The sequence below is a fragment of the Scyliorhinus torazame genome, chromosome 3 (assembly GCF_047496885.1).
Source record: "Scyliorhinus torazame isolate Kashiwa2021f chromosome 3, sScyTor2.1, whole genome shotgun sequence".
Lineage (NCBI taxonomy): Eukaryota > Metazoa > Chordata > Chondrichthyes > Carcharhiniformes > Scyliorhinidae > Scyliorhinus > Scyliorhinus torazame.
In genome coordinates, this window is record NC_092709.1 from 147,329,259 (window position 1) to 147,348,843 (window position 19,585).

At 40.9% G+C, this 19,585-nt stretch overlaps 1 protein-coding gene across 1 annotated transcript in view; it reads right to left on the minus strand.

The window, feature by feature from the left end:
- Nucleotides 1-19,585, minus strand: part of wdr1 (WD repeat domain 1) — an 83,235-nt gene that overhangs the window by 18,394 nt on the left and 45,256 nt on the right. Inside the window, exons 7-12 of the mRNA XM_072496375.1 lie at nucleotides 18,354-18,434; nucleotides 17,693-17,929; nucleotides 9,875-9,964; nucleotides 7,846-8,000; nucleotides 606-693; nucleotides 13-123 (exon numbers count right to left, since the gene is read on the minus strand). Coding sequence (XP_072352476.1) covers nucleotides 13-123; nucleotides 606-693; nucleotides 7,846-8,000; nucleotides 9,875-9,964; nucleotides 17,693-17,929; nucleotides 18,354-18,434 — 762 coding nt within the window. The remainder of the gene's footprint in view (nucleotides 1-12; nucleotides 124-605; nucleotides 694-7,845; nucleotides 8,001-9,874; nucleotides 9,965-17,692; nucleotides 17,930-18,353; nucleotides 18,435-19,585) is intronic.

The following is a 19,585-nucleotide window of genomic DNA, read 5'->3' on the forward strand; positions in this document are numbered from 1 at the left end:
GACATATCTTACATTTCCTCCCACAGCCACAGTTCCTCCTCCAGGATGAATTGCTGCACATCTCGGATCATAATCGAGGTTCTCAAACATAAAGACTTTCTTCTTGTCCTTTAGCAGCACAATCTGAACAGATGAGCAAATTTAATATCCTTTCTACACAAGTCCTGGGTTCCAATTTGAGAATTAATACAACCTTCAGAGTCACAAGCTAATTAATTGCTTTTAATTTAACCAGTTAGAAATTATTAGCTAACAAATTTATTTTTTTCATTGAATTGGAGGCAGAATAAAGTTGTGATGATGTACATTATATGGTTTATGGATGCATGATGTACTGGGGGGTGAAGGTCACAAATGCGGCCATTTGTTCCATAGTCCACTAGCTACTATTAAGATTGGTCTTTATGTGCCTTGATGAAAAATTTGAGCAGTTCAATCATATAGCTAAAAATAAAAGCTATATATTTACACTTAGCAAAGGATGCAGTTATTCATTACAAGCACAGTTAAGAGGCTAATCAAATATTTTTTAAAAAACTTTAAAATAATACCGTTATATTAGATGTAAAACTGCATATTATCCACAAGTGGACAATAGTTATTACCTGCCCAATGCAAATGACCACTGTATAGCCACCAGGACCAACTGCAACAGATGTGGGTTGGGCATCCATCTTTACTCTGTCTTCAGCACTATAAACAATATGCAGTGAAAATATTGCGTAGATAGAACATATACAGCAATACTGCTAACATTAGACATGTGGGGCTGGGATTTACTGCGCAATTCATCATGTGTTGCGCAGTGGCAGGGAGTGGTCAGCCTTTGGCTAGCAGCAGGATCTTCTGGTCACGCCATTGTCAATGGAGTTTCCCGTTGAATGCACACCTCGTCGCTATGAAACCCGTGGCGGGGGGGTGCCGTCCCGACATGAAAGGCCGGAAAGTTCCAGCCACTGACAGAATTATACCATAAGTGAATAAATTCTTGGGGGGTAAAAATCAAAAGCTCCTGAAAAATCAGCACCGGGATTGCGATGTACAATTAATCCATGCTCGTTTGACTGCAATGCAGGCAGCACTCCAACTTTGTATGGGCGGCATGGTAGCACAGTAGTTAGCACTGTTGCTTCACAGATCCATGGTCCCAGGTTCGATTCCAGGCTTGGGTCACTGTCCGTTCGGAGTCTACATGTTCTCCCAGTGTCTGCATGGGTTTCTTCCGGATGCTCCGATTTCCTCCCACAAGTCCAAAGGTGTGCAGGTTAGGTGGACTGGCCATGCTAAATTGCCCTTAAGTGTCCAAAAAGGTTAGGTGGGGTTTCTGGAATAGGGTGGAGGTGTGGCTTAAGTAAGTTGCTCTTTCCAAAGGCCGGTGCAAATTTGATGGGCTGAATGGCCTCCTTCTGCACTGTAAATTCTATGATACTATGATTTGTTTCTATGATTTTAGTCACCATCCAGTGATGACCATGCTGCTGATTGCCTGGAAACATCAGAAGGAAAAGACCCGAGTAGCTATCACCACATAAAGTTAAAGTAAAAACAAAGTGCTCAAAATACTCAGGTCTGGCAGCATCAACGAAGGGCGAAACAGGGTTAATGTTTTAGGCCTGCGATCTTTCATTAGAATTGGGAAGAGTTAAAAGCCAATTCTATTTTTAGCAAGGAGAAAGAGGGAGGGTGGGAAGAATGGCAAAAGGAAGGTCTGTGATAGGTTGAAGGGCAGAAGGGATTAAATGAAAAAATATTTCACAGTGCTAGGCCAAAGTCATGTTAACGGGGCAAGTAAATAAATAAAAGATGATAGTGCCGGGAGTACATGTAAATGGCAGCTGCAGTGCAAAAGTAATGGAAATCGGAAAACATAAACAACCAAACCTACGATCAATCTAGAAGACTGCAAAGTGCCCAGTCGATAAATGGAGCTGTTTGTTCCTCAAGCTTGTGTTCAGCTTCATTGGAACACTGTAGCAGTCCAATGACAGAAAGGTCAGATTGGAAGCAAGATGGGGAATTAAAATGACAGGAAACTGGAACATCAGGATCGCACATGCAGACTGTACAGAGGTATTCAGCAAAAACCAGCATTTGGTCTCTCCAGTGTAAAGGAGACCACAATATGAGGAGTGGATCCAGTATATTAAAATGAAAGTAGTACAAGTACAGAATGAGGTAAAGAAAGCAGGTGTTGCATTTTCCGCACTTGCATGGAAAGGGAAGGGATGCTGGAGGGACTACAGGGTGAATTAGAGCACGGATTTTCAAAGTGCAGGTGGCACGCGGGTGTCGGAAGGGTCACAGAATGAGCAGTAGCAGTGCTCCCGATCGTGGGAGAAGCGTCCAACTGGCTTTTAAATGCAAACGATACTCTTCCAGCCAGAAGCAACAGCAGAGATCAGGTCATGCGCTGACCATGTACGTTTGACGTCAAGCGCCCTATACGTCTGTGCTTTTGGTGCACAATCACGGAGAAGAGCTTCCTCCATTTTCGAACTGCAAGAAAGCAAAGCAACAGGACTGTGAAGATGGATTGTTTTGTTATAAAGGAAGAGAGGGCCAGTGTACCTCCTGGCCAGGATCTCACTACTGAATATGGACAGTGCTGTTCAGAAGAGTCATAGCAGGAAAAAGCAGTGCTGGCGTTAGCTATGTACAGAATTCCAGGGCCCTGGTGAACAGCCAACAAAGAAGAAATCGTGAACAAAGCAGTATAAAGATGATTTATCGGGAAATGGCTTTGTTAATTGTGCCAATGCAAATCAGGATGCAAAGCCCATGTGTGATATATGCAGGGAAGTACTGGCAAATGAGTTTAAAACCCTCAAGACTTCAAAGGCATTTGAAGACTAAACATGGCGATTTAGAGAACAAACCAATTTTTTTCCAAAGGATACTGCGAGAACTTCAGCTGCAGTCCTTAACAGGAATATAATATGGAATGACAAAACACAGCTAGCCTCTTGTATGATAGCTCACCATGTAGCTAAAGAACAAATGCCCCATGCTGTAGCAAAGAGATTAATTCTCCCTGTAGATTACACATAGCTCATATGGTCTAGGGTCAGCTAAAAAACTGAAATGCACCCCACTTAGTGACAACACAGTGGCTCGCCGAATTTGATATTGCTGAGAATTTAGAAGCCCAGTTTATTTCTTGTTTAAAGTCAGCACAGGAGCTCTCAATACATCTAGATGGAAGTATAGACATTTCAAGATTGTGCAACCGTGCTAGTTTACATTAGGTATGTTTGGCACAATGAATTTGTTGAGGATTTGCTGTGCTACCATGACATTACCAACCAGCACGATTAGCGCACAGATTTTTGAAGCATTGTGGTTATCTGGTTATAAAGTGCGGGCTCAACTAGCTTCATTGGAGAGGAATCACAAGTGATGGGTTGGCCAACATGGCTGGGCAGAACAGCAGAGTTCTAATAAGGATTAGGGAGGAAGCTGGTCAGGACATTGTTTGGAATCATTTTCCTCCTTGAAAAATCATGATGATTCGTTTGGTGATGAAACTTGGATGCTAATTATGTCTTACCTTGCAGACATCTTTTCAATTCTAAATAAACTAAACCACAAATTGCAAAGAAAGGATGATTTTTTTTGACACTGTAGATTCTTCCCAAAAGTCATTGAAAGTCATTGATATTGCGAGTACAAAGCCAAAACTACTTCGACATATCAAAGAAAAATATTAGTCAGGGAACTGTCAATAGCCTTATTCAGTCACATCTGGCTGCGCTGATCAACATATTTTGTCGCTACTTTACAGAGAAGTTTCAGATTTTGAAAAAGAGGCGAGTGAAAAATCCTTTAAGACCCCAGAGTTGATTATTAACTGCAGCTGACTCCAAATGAAGAGTGAACTTCTGCACCTCACCTGCAGCACACACGCCACAAGTCCATGAGACTTCAGCATTTGAGACTGTCATCATTCTGGAGTCGCATCTCTGAGGAGTATCCAGTGCTGAGTAAAACAAGTATTTTATTGCTATTTGCCCTTCACAATGATCTACATGTGCGAAGTTGGATTTTCTGTCCTCACAAAGATGAAGACGGCACAAAGGAACTGGCTGAAGTCTGCACCTGATATACACATTGCCCTCTCGTCCTGTAAACCTGATTGGAGTGAGATCATGAAGACCAAGCAGCATCAATTGTCGCATTAAGGCAAGCAAAAATGGTGTGTTGCGAAGGTTGTCAAAACTGGATCCCGGGAAAAAGTTTGAAAACACCGGATTAGAGCGAGAATATGGCTCAAGCTACAGAATGTCAAACAGAGCTTTTAGTCTAACGCTAGAATAGAGCTTTATGGGAAAATGAAATGTCAAACAGAGCTTTTAGTCTAATGGAATGTCAAGGCTTTTTGTAATCGCTTATGCTTTTGCGCGAGACAGTTTGCAGTAACAAGACACGGCCTTGGGAATCGTTTCTCATTCTACAGATAACTATATTTTAGCTGAGAGCAACAGAATGCTGTCATTCTCAGGCATCCTCTAAGGGGGCTGTCCTTAGGAAGGAAACATTGCCATTTAATTGTATATAAGTAACTGTCTGCTGTATTAACTTTGGCTTGGTACTGTAGACTCTTTGAAGTACAGTGCTCAAGTCCCGGCCGTGAATAAACGTTCATTTGTTGAAGTAACTTGGTGTTCGATTGATCATTTCATCCGGACTGAAGGGAAACGAAAATTCACAAGAGTGTCACAGTGTGAATAGTTTTTTCCCAGAATATGAAAGCAGGGGCGAGGGGAAGGTGTGCTTGGTGGTGGCGTTATGCTAGAGGTGGCTGAAATGGCAGAAGACGACCTGTTGAATATGGAAGTTGGTTGAGAGAAATGTGAGGACAAGGGGAATCCTATTACGGTTCTGGGAAGAAAGGAGGAAAGCAGAAGTGCAGGAAAAAGAATGGACATGATTGAAAGCCTAGTCAACCACAGCAGGAGGCAATTGTCCGCTGAGAAAAATGGAAGGTGCAATGAGTCAATAATTTTAAAAGTTGCTTCATCTGAACAGATGCAATGGAGTTGGAGAAACTTCAGAAAATAAGGCGTGAGAGGTGTAATCAAAGTAAATGTGGGATTCTTGTAAATATTGGGCGATAGCCCAGCATCAAATATAGACAAAAGTAAAGAAAAGGACGGCTTAGAGTCACTTAAAGCTAGCCTCCACTTCTTAGAAGGTATCTCAATACATCAAGTGCTGGCAATTATGTAGGGAGCATGACCTTGACAACATTGGTACATGGGAGCGTGGGTTCCAAGGTTCTTGGATGCTGCACTGAAGGCCTTGTTGGAACAGGTGGCGAGGAGGGCAAATGTGGCCAGTACGCTGTCAAGGCATTCATTCAGAAGGCAGTGGAAACAGATAGCCATGGAGGTCAATACCCCAAGGATCGAGACATTGTGCTAGTTTAATGATCTCTCATATTACTCAATTTACCATACAGCCAGTCAGTTTTTTCAAAGATGCATGTGTGTGTTTAAATGAGAAAGTGGTCATATTATCATACCTCATCCTCTATGCATCCCATTCCCTCTTAACCAACATACTCCTGACTTGCAAACTGCAGGTGGTGTAAGTACTAATTCTTCTCCACCCCTCCCTATTTCCACACCACAACCAAACGTAGCCAGGATGTGGAGATACCGGACTGGGCACAGTAAGAAGTCTTACAACACCAGGTTAAAATCCAACAGGTTTGGTTCGAATCACTTGCTTTTGGAGCGCAGCTCCTTCCTCAGGTGACTCACCTGAGGAAGGAGCTGCGCTCCAAAAGCTAGTGATTCGAAACAAACATGTTGGAACTAAACCTGGTGTTGTAATACTTCTTACTTTGTTTCTTAGTGCAACTTTGTGAGGGAACAGGATGAAGTAAAATCTGTTAATCTGAGGAATTCAGTTACTGATATTACATTTAGTGGAGCTGTTGAAATTCCAGCCCAAAAGCGACCATCGGCGTACCTCCTCCCTTCCAGTTCTTCAACCAGAGGCATGCCCCAGTGTGGCCATGGTTGCAGGAGAAAGATTGCAGTTGTCTCAGAGGAGGGCATTCATTTCACCACTGTGCCTTGCTGTTGACACTCAGCCAGCCAGCCCAAACAGCTGCCTCTCATGAATTATGTCCAAAACACAGCTAAGCCCAGAGCTGCTGGAGGGCAACCTCCAAGACCATATATGGTGGATCATCTGCTAAAAATCAGCAGCCATCCACCAGTCATGCTCAGCCAAGGGGTAGTATTACGCAAGAACACGAGGACAGGCAGTGGCACCCAGAGAAGAAACACACTAAGGGAATACAAAAGAAAGATCTGTTGATTTTTGTATGCAATCTGACAATTTCATTTAGAAATTTATTTTGGAATGTTCGTTTTGTGTTACCTTTAATTTTTGCATCATGGCAGTGACAGAGAGAAGCAAGGTGCAGAATGGTTAGCAAATGGAGTTGTATTAATGATATTGCTCTCTAGTTCTTCGCAGATAGCCAGAGTAGAAAGAGGCACCTAGGTTGCCTCCTCACCGCCTCTTTCACCTCATACTCTTGCTTCTCAGCCGGTCACCATATAATTGGTGCCAAGAGTTGTCTTTGTGTCAGAGAGGTTGCTGCAGGCCATGAACCTTGCCAACTGATCTGCTGAATATTCCAAGATTCCCCCAGTGTTGTTTCAACATGCCAATGGTTTACTCTACCACATTTCATGGAGCAGCATGGCTTTAATTGACGATGTTGGCTGTGCACCAGAGTCACAAGCCATGACCTGGGCAGAGATGACATCTTGCCAATATCAATTGCTCACCACTCCACTCTCAACAACATTGAGCAACACACACTTGTGTGCATGATCTTTCTCTCAACCCCTCTGCAGCCTTTGACATGGTCACCTACACCATTCACCTGAAAAGCTTTAAAAAAAAAAATTGTAAAAATCATTTCCAGCAATGACTTCCTTTCCCCTCTGGGCTCTATAAACCCTGGGTCCACAAGAATTCATCCTCATCTCCCTCTTCTACATTCTGTCAATTGGTGACATCATGTGCACAAGTGAGATTGGTTTCCACATTTGGAATCCTCCACTGGCAATGAACCATAGAATCCCTACAGTGCAGGAGGCGGCCATTCGGCCCATCAAGTCTGCACCGACCCTTTGAATAGACCACTCCACCGCCCTATTCCTGCAACTCCACCTGAAGGAAAAATTCAGCATGGCCAATCCACCTAACCTGCAATTCTTTAGACATCCAGGAAACCGGAGCACCTGGAGGAAACCCACGCAGACATGGGGAGAATATACAAACTCCACACAGTCATCGGAATCGAACCCGGATTCCTGCCACTGTAAGGCAGCAGTGCTAACCACTGGGCCACTTTGCCACCCTGGCAAGACCCATCCAATAATAATAATAATCTTTTATTGCCACAAGTATGAAGTTACTGTGAAAAGCCCCTAGTCACCACATTCTAGCACCTGTTCAGGTAAGCTGGTACAGAAACTGAACCTGCGCTGCTGGCCTTGTTCTGCATTACAAACCAGCTGTCTAGCTCACTGAGCTAAACCAGCCCAATCTGCCTGTTTGCTAAATCTTAAATCGCCTCTAAGCACGAGACTGAAATATTGTTTTGGGCTCCCACTAAACTCCAGTCTTTTGCACTCAACTCCATTCCCCATCCCTGGTCTGCACCAGACCATTTACAACCATCATATTCTGCGTGCAAGTAATTGTTAAGGAGAGACCTTGCATCCTAAAAGGATACGACTCAGCAAAGTTTCAGATTTTGAAACAGGATATATACTAGCTGATGACAATAAAACATGCAACAATGTAACAGCATCTTACTTGTATTCTTTCTTGATCATATTTGTGAAACGCACATCATCATCCATACCGCAAGTGACCAGCTCATTTGAGTCATTAACCACCATACATGACACCTGGTTCGTATGCCCTTTCCCTGCAAAAGTATCATTCTCTCCAGTTTGAGCATTCCAATCATGTGAGACCTTATTAGTCAAGGAAATATTAAAACAAAAACTTTGTCAAATACATTTGAAAGCATTGCATGACACATCTGAGGGAAGCAGTATCATGAGTGCAATCTTTCTGGATGGATTCCAAGTTTGAAAACACAATGAATTCAATAGGACTTCAACATATCTTACATCTTTGTTTTTTTTTTTACAATGGAAAGGTTTTGCTCATGAGTTATATTTAAGTGTAGTGCTTTAAAACAATAAATTCACACAGGTGAGCAACAAAGCCACAGGTTGCAGACACTGAAGAGGTATTCAAACGTCTGGTGTGTGAAAGAAAAAGCTGGTTTTACTGACCAGTCTATTAATTAAACACCAACTAGGAAGAAGAAACATACGTTTCCCCAGAGAGAAAAGGAAGAGAGAGATAGTCATGCAACCAAATAGCACCCAAGTAAAAGCTTGGTGTAGTGAAGAGAAACTTGCTTATAAAGCCCTCAATCAGGTCAGAAAGTAAAGTCTGCTCATAGAAGCAGCAAAGCGGAATTACATTAATTTTGGCAACATGGAACTGCAACAACCAAAGAACATTTTTTCCCAAAGTCTGGCTTCAGAAAGGCAAGTGGATACTTGAAACATATTTAATTCAGACCACAAGATACAAAACCAGAAAACGAGAAATACTCAGCAAGTCAGACAGTATTCTTTGGAGCGAGAAACAGAGTTAAATGTTTTTTTAGGTCAATGACTTCTGAGTATTTCAATCAGTAATTCCAGCAGTTTCTGTTTTGGTTTCAGATTTTCAGTCTCTGCTTTTCAGACTGAAGGGGAGTGCTGTTGTTAAGACTCTTGAGTAGAGACCAGCACTGTTGTACCTGACAGAATAAGGAATACCTGAAACTCAACCATTAAAACATTATCTAACAACTGCTCCACAGCATTACCTTACTGAAAGTTAAAGCGCTGCCTATGACAGCAAAAAACTAAAAAGAAAAGATAAAGCCATGGAGATCATTCCTGAAGTCCTACTTCACGGAGAAGCTTTAAATGGTCCATACTTCAGACCTAAATAGAATTCACAGACTAATAAAGTAACTCAAACCGGTTACAAAAAGAACATATCACCAAGTATATAACTACAGGGAAGGCAAATTTTTCCAATTTGAAGGCATTTTAATTTTTTCACATTTTTAAGCAGGACTATAAAACTTGAGCCTTGGCAGAGAAGGAAGCAAAATACATGTTACTGCATTGCCTAAATAAAGCAATACATATCAACTTAGGAATTAATTAAATTACTAAATGGGATGGCAACAAGGGAAGAAAAGTAGGTGCTCTTTTCTCAATCTAGCTCAGTTGGAAGAAAAGTTTCAAGGTTGTTAAACATCAACGGCAAATCCCAAAATTGCTCCAATAACTAAATGTCTACAAACTGATAAGTAAATTTCAACTGTTTGAAGCAAAGGACAACTGCATAGAACAAAATTAAGAAATTAAAAATAAAAGCAGAAATTGCTGGAAACACACGTCGCAGGTCCGGCAGTTACCTGTGGAGAGCAGTAAGGCTAACATTTCAGTTTACCTTCCTGTTGAGCTACAAGTCATCTACCCGAAATGTTAACAAACGTGCCACTATATCTGCAGTATTTCCAGAATCCACAGATTTTGTCTTTATATGAAGAAATACAAACATTGTCATTCGATCAGGAAATGAAGTAACCAAAAATGCAGATGATATTTCTTTTAAAATGTCATACAAAAAATGGAGGAATTGAGAAAAATAAAGAAGCTAAATCATTTCATCTAACAGGTTCTAAGTTATACAGCTTGATATTTTGGCGGTAACTAATGCAGTCAAGGTACCAGAACTTGTATATATGCACTGACAAAAGGATATTGATATGACCATCATGGCTGCCCGAGTAGATGACATGCTTCTCATCACAGGTGCGGACTGTCAAGGATTGAATTGATTTGCTGTGCCCCTATAAAGTAAAACAGCACAATCAAAATATTTTTGGATATATTTGGCAAATGCATAAATACAATGGTAGTTATTGTACGCAGTTGCTTTTGTAACCAAAATCAACTGTATAATTCAGGAATAAATAAAACGTTAGGCAAATAGAAATTCAGCAAAGAAAATGCATCAGAAACAGTACCAGATTGTTTGACGCTAGTTAGTAGCTGAACTGCAAATGACAAATGGGTTTACACAGTGCAGCAGCCAAGCAGCATCAAACCGGATTCAAGAGCTATGCTGATTAGCCAATCCAGACCAGGATTACAACTGACCTCTTTAGTTAGCGCAAGTAAAATGCCTTGGTTTGGTTTCCTGTTTTAATCACTGATCAACAACCTTGGAGAAAAATATGTGGGCAAATCTTAGGCAAAGACAAGATCGAGCTCGACTGTGATAATCCATGATCTTGAAAGTCATCATTAAGATATTAATACTGGTCACTTGCGAGGGATACTGGTCACACATGATGCTCATGAAATCACAGCCCAGCAATAACTTCCAAGAACAGAAGGGAGAAGCATATAAGAAACAAAGTGAACAGATCTTTTTGCTTGCTTTTTAAAATATTTTCCTTTAAACCAATACGGAGAAATATTTGAGGGAAAGGCAAGGTAAATTACTAAATGATTATAGTTAGAACATTAAATGCCCTGGGTAAAGGCAGCAGTGGTTAGCACTGCTGCCTCACAGTACCGAGGACCCAGGTTCAATTTTGGCCCCGGGTCACTGTGTGGAGTTTGCACATTCTCCCCCCCATGTCTGTGTGGGTCTCACCCCCATAACCCAAAGATGTGTAGGGGAGGGGGATTGGCCACACTAAACTGCCCCTTAATTGGAAAAATAAAAACAAAATATAAATAAATAAAATAAATGCCCTGGGTAAATATCTCCACCGTAGAATTCCCCAAATATTAGATTTAATCTCAAATATTCAGTACTTCTAAGAATCTACAGAAGTGGACAAGATAAATAACCAATATTAGTTTGGACAATTGAAAAATAGATGGGGGTGGTAGTGGTATTGCCACTGGACTAATAATCCAGAGACTGAGGGCAGTGCTCTGGGGACCTGGGTGTGTGGTGAATGGGGAAAGTAGAACTCAATAACAATCTGAAGTTAAAAGTCAAATAATCACCATGCAACCCATTGCTGATTGTTGTAAAAACCCATCTGGCTCACTAATGTCCTTTCAGACACCAGGTTCACAGCAATGTGGCTGACTCTTAAATGCCCTCTGAAATGGAATATCAAGCTACTCAGCTCAAGGACAATTAGGGCTGGACAATAAATGCTGACCCAGCCAGCGACTGAATGAATGAAAAAAAGAGCTGCACAGTAAATTTTTGGGGGGCCAGTTAATGATGAGCAATCCATAAATTATTGCTAAAGGAGGAATGGTCCTTAAAGGTTAAGTTGGTTGGTGCAGAGTATCTGTATCAACGATTGTATTCTTAGGATCACAGTATTTATTTTTTTCCTTCACAGGACATTGGTGTCACTGTCCAGGCCAGGATGTTTTGCCCATCATTCATTGCCCTCGATAATCATTACTTCAATAATGTTGAGGGCAACATTTCTGACCAATCTTAAGCATCATCACAGCTTCAGTAATTAGCATAGAAAGACTAGAAAAAAAAAATAGATGCGTTTCAAACCATTTTTTAAAAAGTGGCAGCAAGCTATTAAATCAAATTCTTATTCCAAACTTTCATTTGCAATAAGACTTTCTGTGACTCAGGAATTAGCCTTCATCAATGTGTGTTGGTTCTACTGTTGTTCAGAGCACAACCAATTTACATCCACTGGGTTTGAAGAAAAAAAACCTGACATCAAGCTTAAATATTATAGTACTGCAGCAATTGATAAATTGTCCATACTGCAGCTATTATAAAGAGCTTGAAGCTGGAGTACATTTTACAAATATATAGGAATCCCTTTAAGTCTGATACTTCATACTGTCTCAAATATTTGTAGATGTACAGTTTTCCCCCACTAATGACATTGCTGAAAAATGGAGTTGCATGCTATGAATTTAGATCAGGACCTTTCCCCACGAGCTCGCTGAGAAAGGCCCACTAACAATTCCATTTGAATCAATTCCAGCATGAAATTATTATTTTTGGTTCTGATGAAAGGTTATTGACCCGAAACGTTCCTCAAAATGCTACCAGGCTGGAGAATTTCCAGCATTGTGCTTTTTGCATATTTTTAGCATTCTTGGTATTTTGCTCTTGGAACTATTAATACTGTTTATTAAAGTTTATTAACTTCAAGAATTAAGGAATGCAGGCAGCTCAATTTAATATGATTAAGTGTAAGATATTAACCTAACCCAGCTCTGAAAGGTACAAGGATGAATGATCTTCATGGTAAAGGTCTCGGGAGAGCCGGATTTGAATCCCATCAAGGCAGATGTTGGAATTGAGACCCTATTAAAATCTGGATATTAGTATAATGATGACCGTGAAAGCAATGTCTATTGCTGTGAGACCCCAACTGGTTCATCAATGTCCTTTAGGAAATCTGCCTTCCACTCCTAGTCCTGCAACTCTAGATCCACAGCAATAAAATGGCTTAGAAAGCCACTCAGTTCAAGGCCAATTAGGGAAGGGCAATAAATGCTGGCCCTGCCAACAGTCTCACATCCCATAAATTGAATAGGAAAAGCAAAGTATCGGTGTTCTTGTAAGATGATTGGCCCTTTCGTGGTTTACTACAATGAAGTAAGATTTTCTTTTGGCAAGTATCACCAATTATTTATGAAAAATACATTGAAAAACTTTATTCCCACACTATCCGGAGAGAATTTTACTAAAAACTTTCTGAACACATACCAAACAATGCCAATAAGCCCAAGTCAAATCACCACAGCACAGATTATGGCATTTTATTCTACAATGTCCTCTGTTGAAGGACAATATTTCTCCGATTGTTATAGCTCAAGATTGTTCTGGTCATGATAATCTCAATATAAATAGTAACATGAGCCCAAGAGGATTAGTTTCTTCAGAAAAGTTAATCTTTAGTGAAAATGATTTTCCAAGAACATAACGTCATAAAACATGTAAAAAAATCACAGCAAATTAAGAAAAACTATCTTGATTGATTCATAGAAACCCTGCAGTGCAGAAGGAGGCTATTCAGCCCATCAAGTCTGCCCTTGGAAAGAGCACCCTTCCCAAGCCCATGCTACCACCCTATCCACGTAACCCAATAAACCCATCTAACCGTTTGGACACTTTAGGGGAAATTTAGCATGGCCAATCCACCTATCCTGCATATCTTTGGTCTGTGGGAGGAAACCCACGCAGACCCGGGGAGAAAGTGCAAACTCCACACAGTCACCCGAGACCGGTATTGAACCCAGGTACCTAGCACTGCGAGGCAGCAGTGCTAACCACTGTGCCACCATTGCTGCATATTATCAGATACAAAAAATTTGCATCATGTATAAGCTTAAAGCAGAAGATACAGGAGCAGAACTAGGCCATTCAATCATGGCTGATATTTTTCTCACCCCCATTCTCCTGCCTTTTCTTAGCACAATGGACTAAACAGCTGGCTTGTAATGTAGAACAAGGCAGCAGCACGGGTTCAAATCCCGTAACGGCATCTCGAACAGGCTCCAGAATATGGCAACTAGGGGCTTTTCACAGTAACTTCATTGAAGCATATTTGAGACAATATGTAATTATTATTTTCCCCATATTCCCTTATGAATCAAGATCAGATTTGTGCTCGAGGAGCTGTTACCCACAGGGCTACAGCCCAATAGTTGGAATTAGACAGATTAGTTCTTTCTTCGAACATATTAGGAGAAGGAAATTTAGCCTCTTGAACCTGCTCCACTGTTCAACAAGATCATTGCGGATCTCATCATGGTCTCATCTGCCCGTTCTCCATAACCCTTCAACCTATTTCCAATTAAAAATCTGTCCAACTCCTCCTTAAATTTCCTCACTGTCCCAGCATGCACCGTACTTTGGGTTAGCGAATTCCACAGATTCACGACCCTTTGGGAAAAGTAGTTTCTTCTCATCTCTGTTTTAAATTCACTACTCTCGTTCTAGAATGCCTGACAAGAGGAAGCATCCACTCCATGTCTACTTTATCCATACCTTTTATCATCTTATTACCTCAATTGATCGCCCCTCATTCTCCGAAACTCTAGAGAGTATAGGCCTAAACTGGTCAATCTCTCTCAAGACAAACCCCTCATCTCTGGAATCAATCTTATGAACCTCCTCTGAACTGCCTCCAATGCCACTACATCTTTCCTCAAATAAGGGGACCAAAACTGTACTCAATACTCCAGGTGCGGTCTCACCTATGCTGTGTACAGTTGCATCAACACTTTCCTACTTTATACTCTTATTCCTTTAGCTACAAATGCCAGCTCAGCATGTCCAAAAAATTGCAGCACGTTCATACACAATTCCTATTGTAATAAGTTTCCTTATTTTTAATGGCTAATTAACATATTTTCCCCAAAAGTAACAAATATAACCATGCAATTATTTTGTATATATTTAGACATATAAACAAGAGTGTGCCTACAAACCACTGGACCATGGAAAGATAATTAGTTTACACACTCATCAGCTCCAGCTGCAGATTCCTGACTACTGCACCCCACACTCCCACAGCTGTTTGGTCTATTCTCCCCTCTGCACCCCTAGATCTATTCCTAACACGTGGGGCTGGATTCTCTGTTTTTGGGACTATGTCCCCACGCCGTCGTAAAAACTGTGGACTTTGGAAAGGGCCACATATTCCTAGTCCTGTAGGGGGCTAGCAGGGACCCGGCGTAAAACTAGTAGCTTTTGCTGCAGATACGAGCCCCCGCACTTCCAGGTCAGAGGCCACACATGCGCATGGCGGCGGCCTCTAGCAGCTGCGCCATGCTCCATGGAAGACTCAGACCACGGAGCTGGACATTAAAAATGGAGCCCCTCCCCCCCAACCGATTGGTCACGTGCCAGACCCTGACCTCCCGCCCAAACATTGCCCGGCCACGTACATTGCCCCACTGCCTTCCGATCGGCCCGCCCCCGACCAGGGCGGCCGCGGACTGAGTCCGCAGCCGCCACACTAGTTTCTCGACTGGCAGGGCCATGAGTAGTCCACGCTGTCGGGACTTTGGCCGGTCGGGGGCGGAGAATGGCGGAGCGGGTCTCCAGCAATGGCCGCTGGTAGGTGATATGCGGCTTGGCGTACTCTCCGACTACACCGCTTTCCGGGGCCCGCAGAATGGTGGAACCGGCGCCGATCCCAATTCAGTGCTGGGAAAAGGATTCTCCGCCCTGGCGCCGGCCACGATTTCGGCGTAGGGGTGCGGAGAATCCAGCCCTTGGTCTTTTTCAGCTCTAGCCTGAACTCCAAATATCTGAATTGCAGATTTTTAATTGCTGTATTAAAATCTGTCTTTAATATACAATAGACGCACAATTGATCAGCTATTCAACTAGATGTTTTGTACAATCTTTTGAATTAAACTAATTCAAAGCATACTCCAGATACAGTGGCTCCGAACTGGATAAAAACAGACAGCATAGGCAAAACACAAGCCTGAACCAAACAGGAAAAGTAGTTAAATAAGTTTTGACAATGTTTTCATATTCTTCCTCCACTTTTTATTCCAACCATCAAACAGTCTCTTCACACTCTGATAGCAGGTTAAAAATCTTCCCAGAATCATATATCTGCAGCCAGTGTCCAGAGGCTAGTTCTCCAGATTTCTGTGCAACATAGCATCCTTTTAAATGGCAAAACAATTCATGGAGTTTTGGAAATTGGTGGGTTAGTTCTCAGTGGTGGAGACAGAGTTTAGAAGATTCCGCCAAAGAAACTAAGGCAAGTGAAGAATAAGAGGTGACCTTATTGAAACACAAGACGCTGAGCTGATTTGATAAGGTAGATAACGGAGAAGTTTCCATTGTGGAGAGACTAGAACCAGGGAACAGTGTAAGAATAAGAGGTCTCGCATTAAGACAAAGATTGGGAGAATTTTTCTCTCTGAAAGGGTTATATGTGGAATTCTCTTTCCTAGAAAGCAGAAGAGGCTGTCATTAAATTAATTCCACACTATGTGAGACTGATTTTGATAGACAAGTGAGTACTGGCTTATGGATGTAAGATTGCAAAGTGAAGTTGAGACCACAATCAGATCAGCTGTGCTTATTGAATGGCAGTGCATGCTCAATGGTCTGAATGGCCTAATCCTGCTCACAAATCCTTTGTTCCAATGCAAGATTGTGCTAGCCCCTTTTCCAACACTTGATAAATGGTTGGGCAGAATGGGAATTGGAATCGTAGGGATAAATCTGACTGAAAAGATCAAAGAGCCCACATGATATATGGTCGTCATGCTACTGGAGGCAAAAGGCATTGCCTGTGAAAATCAGCCAGTCAAGGCTGATCAGTTCAACTGTAGGAAATAATAAAAAGTATTGTGGGTCTATTTCTGGTTCTTTTGGGGGAAATACACACTTAACAAATTTTCTGCTAAGAGATAAGTGATTTGTGGAAGACCAATAAAACAAACTAGTTCTCAGTAATGTTGTAACACTGTGGCATATACTGCAACTAATGTTACTTTGTGGCAGTGGCTTAATGTTGTTTGTTTGCCTGCTTGTAGCATTTGTAATAATGGACCAAATCTGCTGGTTTCCTGATAGTCAAAGACTAGATGTATGGCTGAAGATCAACTGTGGAAGTCCTGATGGGTGTACCTACTTCAAAATTTACCAGAAAGTTTAACATTCTGATGGGCAACTCCCTGCTCTCTGGGCTTGAGTCCAAAGCGTTTACCTGGATAGCTACGGAAATGCTGGACACATTAAAGCCTGATATAACACGGGGGTAACAACACAACTGACCACCCACTCCCCCCCACAAGCATCCTCCAACAGGATTACTGCTCCTAGTGCCCCTACTCCCCACCTGACAATCAACCAACTTTCATCCCAACTACACCTACAACCATACCTGACTATCACCTCACCCCATTCACTAACAGTCAAAAACTGGACCTTTAAACTTATCATACTGCGGCCAATGCCATAGAAAGGGGGCTGTCCTGTTGTCTCCTGACTGCGCTCCACTCTGGAGATCCCCAAGGGATACACAGCAGTATCAAGTATCAAGAGAGCAGCAGCTATCCACTTGGCAATGATGCTGCATGAAAGATTCAGAATTTTTGTGTTTCAGAGTTAACATATGGCAACTTTTAATTTGAGGGAGCTTGGGGCCAGAGATGGACAAGGGCCAGGCACCAAAGCAAAAAAACAGCATAAGCACAACTTTTAGAACAAAGTTTTCTAAGCACTGTATTTTATCAAGGCCCACATTAAAATTACTTCTCTCCCACCTAGTTTTAAGGTAAAATGCCATGAAAAGTATTCCATTCCAATTCAGAAAAAAACCCTCTGGCATAAGAATGGTAAATTTGTAAGGAAAATATAATTCTAATTACAGCAAAATAAGTATACTCAAGTACACAGCTTTTCATGTATGTATGTTATGTAACTGTTTACAGTTGCTTTAATAGTGATTTATTGAATTGTTCAGAATAAAGGGCAACAATAAAACTGTTTAGCACCTCTGAACTAATACACACCCCTTTTAGAACATCCAGCACTGTAGATGTCAGTGTTTGGGGAGAACACATGAATACAGCAATTTCAATACCTTGAGAACACGAAGAGGCTTGTTGGGATTTGCTTTATCCAAATAGTTGATATAGCCAGAAAGTGAAACGCTTAGCAGATGATTCTTCTGCCACAAACAGCCTAATTGTTGGTCCATTCCATCAGACCCCATATTGAATGTTGTCACTGCAGAGTTGGCTTCAATATCCCATAGCTTAACAGTTTTATCACCAGAAGCAGAAAGTAGGTGCATACTATTCTCAGGACTCCAACTAACCTATGGAAGATAAATGACGAAAAATAAAATATGGGGTTTCAACGTTCACTGGCTGTCAGCTTAAAATAGTTGCTAAATTACAACCAAGTTAACATGTAGATACAAGTTTCAAACTGTACACTGAATAGAACCTTACAGCTAATTAATCACGATTTCTCCATGACAACAACAGCTTCAATGTATTTCTTTTTTTTTAAAACCAAGGTGAACAAAAATACAATAGTTAGATTACACAACAGAATGTTATCAAATTAGCAATGGAAAGAGGGATAATAAAAAAATAATTTAATATCTGTCTTTCAGTTCCCAAGTTAAGCTGAATTTCAAAGTTATACAAAGTAACAAACATTAGCTTTGCAGTAAATGTTTACGAGTTCAATTTAAGCCTAATGTAACAGACTGGTGGGCCTTAAAACAAACTTACAGCATATACACCTCCACTGTGGGCACGGTCACCTCCAAGAGCACAAATCTGACTCCCATCCTTCCCATCATAGATAAAAATCTATTTTGAAAAAAAGATGCAAATTAATTAGTACTTAAAATGGAAGAGAGAAATCAGGTTTTGAATTTTTGCAAGAATCTCCAAATTCCATTTGCATTATTTGAGATACCCAAATAAAATGCATGCACTGACTGACAATTATAAATACAACAATTAAAGAAACATTTAGAACAAAAAATATATTTAACATCTCCCCACAAACAGGAAATCCTGTTTAAGTTATAATTGAATTATACTTTGTATTATCCAGTGTTCTGCCCATTATTCCAAATCTTATGTTAAAACATTAAATGACTCCTGAAAGCACAACTTTCCCTAACATTCATTCAGCTGCCTTGCCTCCAACAGTCATTAACCAGACAAACTAATCAAAACTGCAGGGCCTCGTTTTTCCACTCGCAAAAGGGAACTGAAGCAGACACAGAACCTTTGCGTATATAAATTGATCCAAATGCCAAATTCAGGTAGCCATCAGGCACATTTAAAAAAAGTGAGGACAAACATGGTGGCAGCCATGCCAGATTTTGGGCCCATAAATTGACATACTGTGACAATCTTGTGTTTAAATAAAGGGCCAGGAAGTATATTTACATATCTATAGGATGAGACACTATATTAGCGCATGACTGTTTAAAATTATTTTACAGGTTTGGATTGTATTAAATTTAAGCCTAAATGTTCTCTAGTGTCTCTTTTGGTTATTTCCAGCTTTATTTGTTGTTTTATTTGAGATGGTAGTCAGATATTTATTTCTGTTGACAATTAGGATCAATGATTATGGTTTGACAAGATACATTTTTTTTTTGCCAACATTTGCAAGTTTTATACTTAAAATGTGGCATTTCACAAGAAACATTTTCAATTAATGATGTTAACAATACATTAGTTGTATATGGAAGAGCAAGAAAGTATACCCCATCAAGAGCCAGCTGAGTGTAATATTTATTGGCAGGCAAACACAGTATAACTGTTAAAGCAATTATGCACTGAACAGTGATCACATCTTAAAATATCTGTCATTATATTTCTATATGCATGTTTACAGTTACTATACTCAATGCAGGGCATTTAAATCCCTGAGGCACTAATTTGTAAGCGCTGTCATCTGCATAACTGAATGCATGTCTTTTTCCCCTTCTAAGCTGTTCACA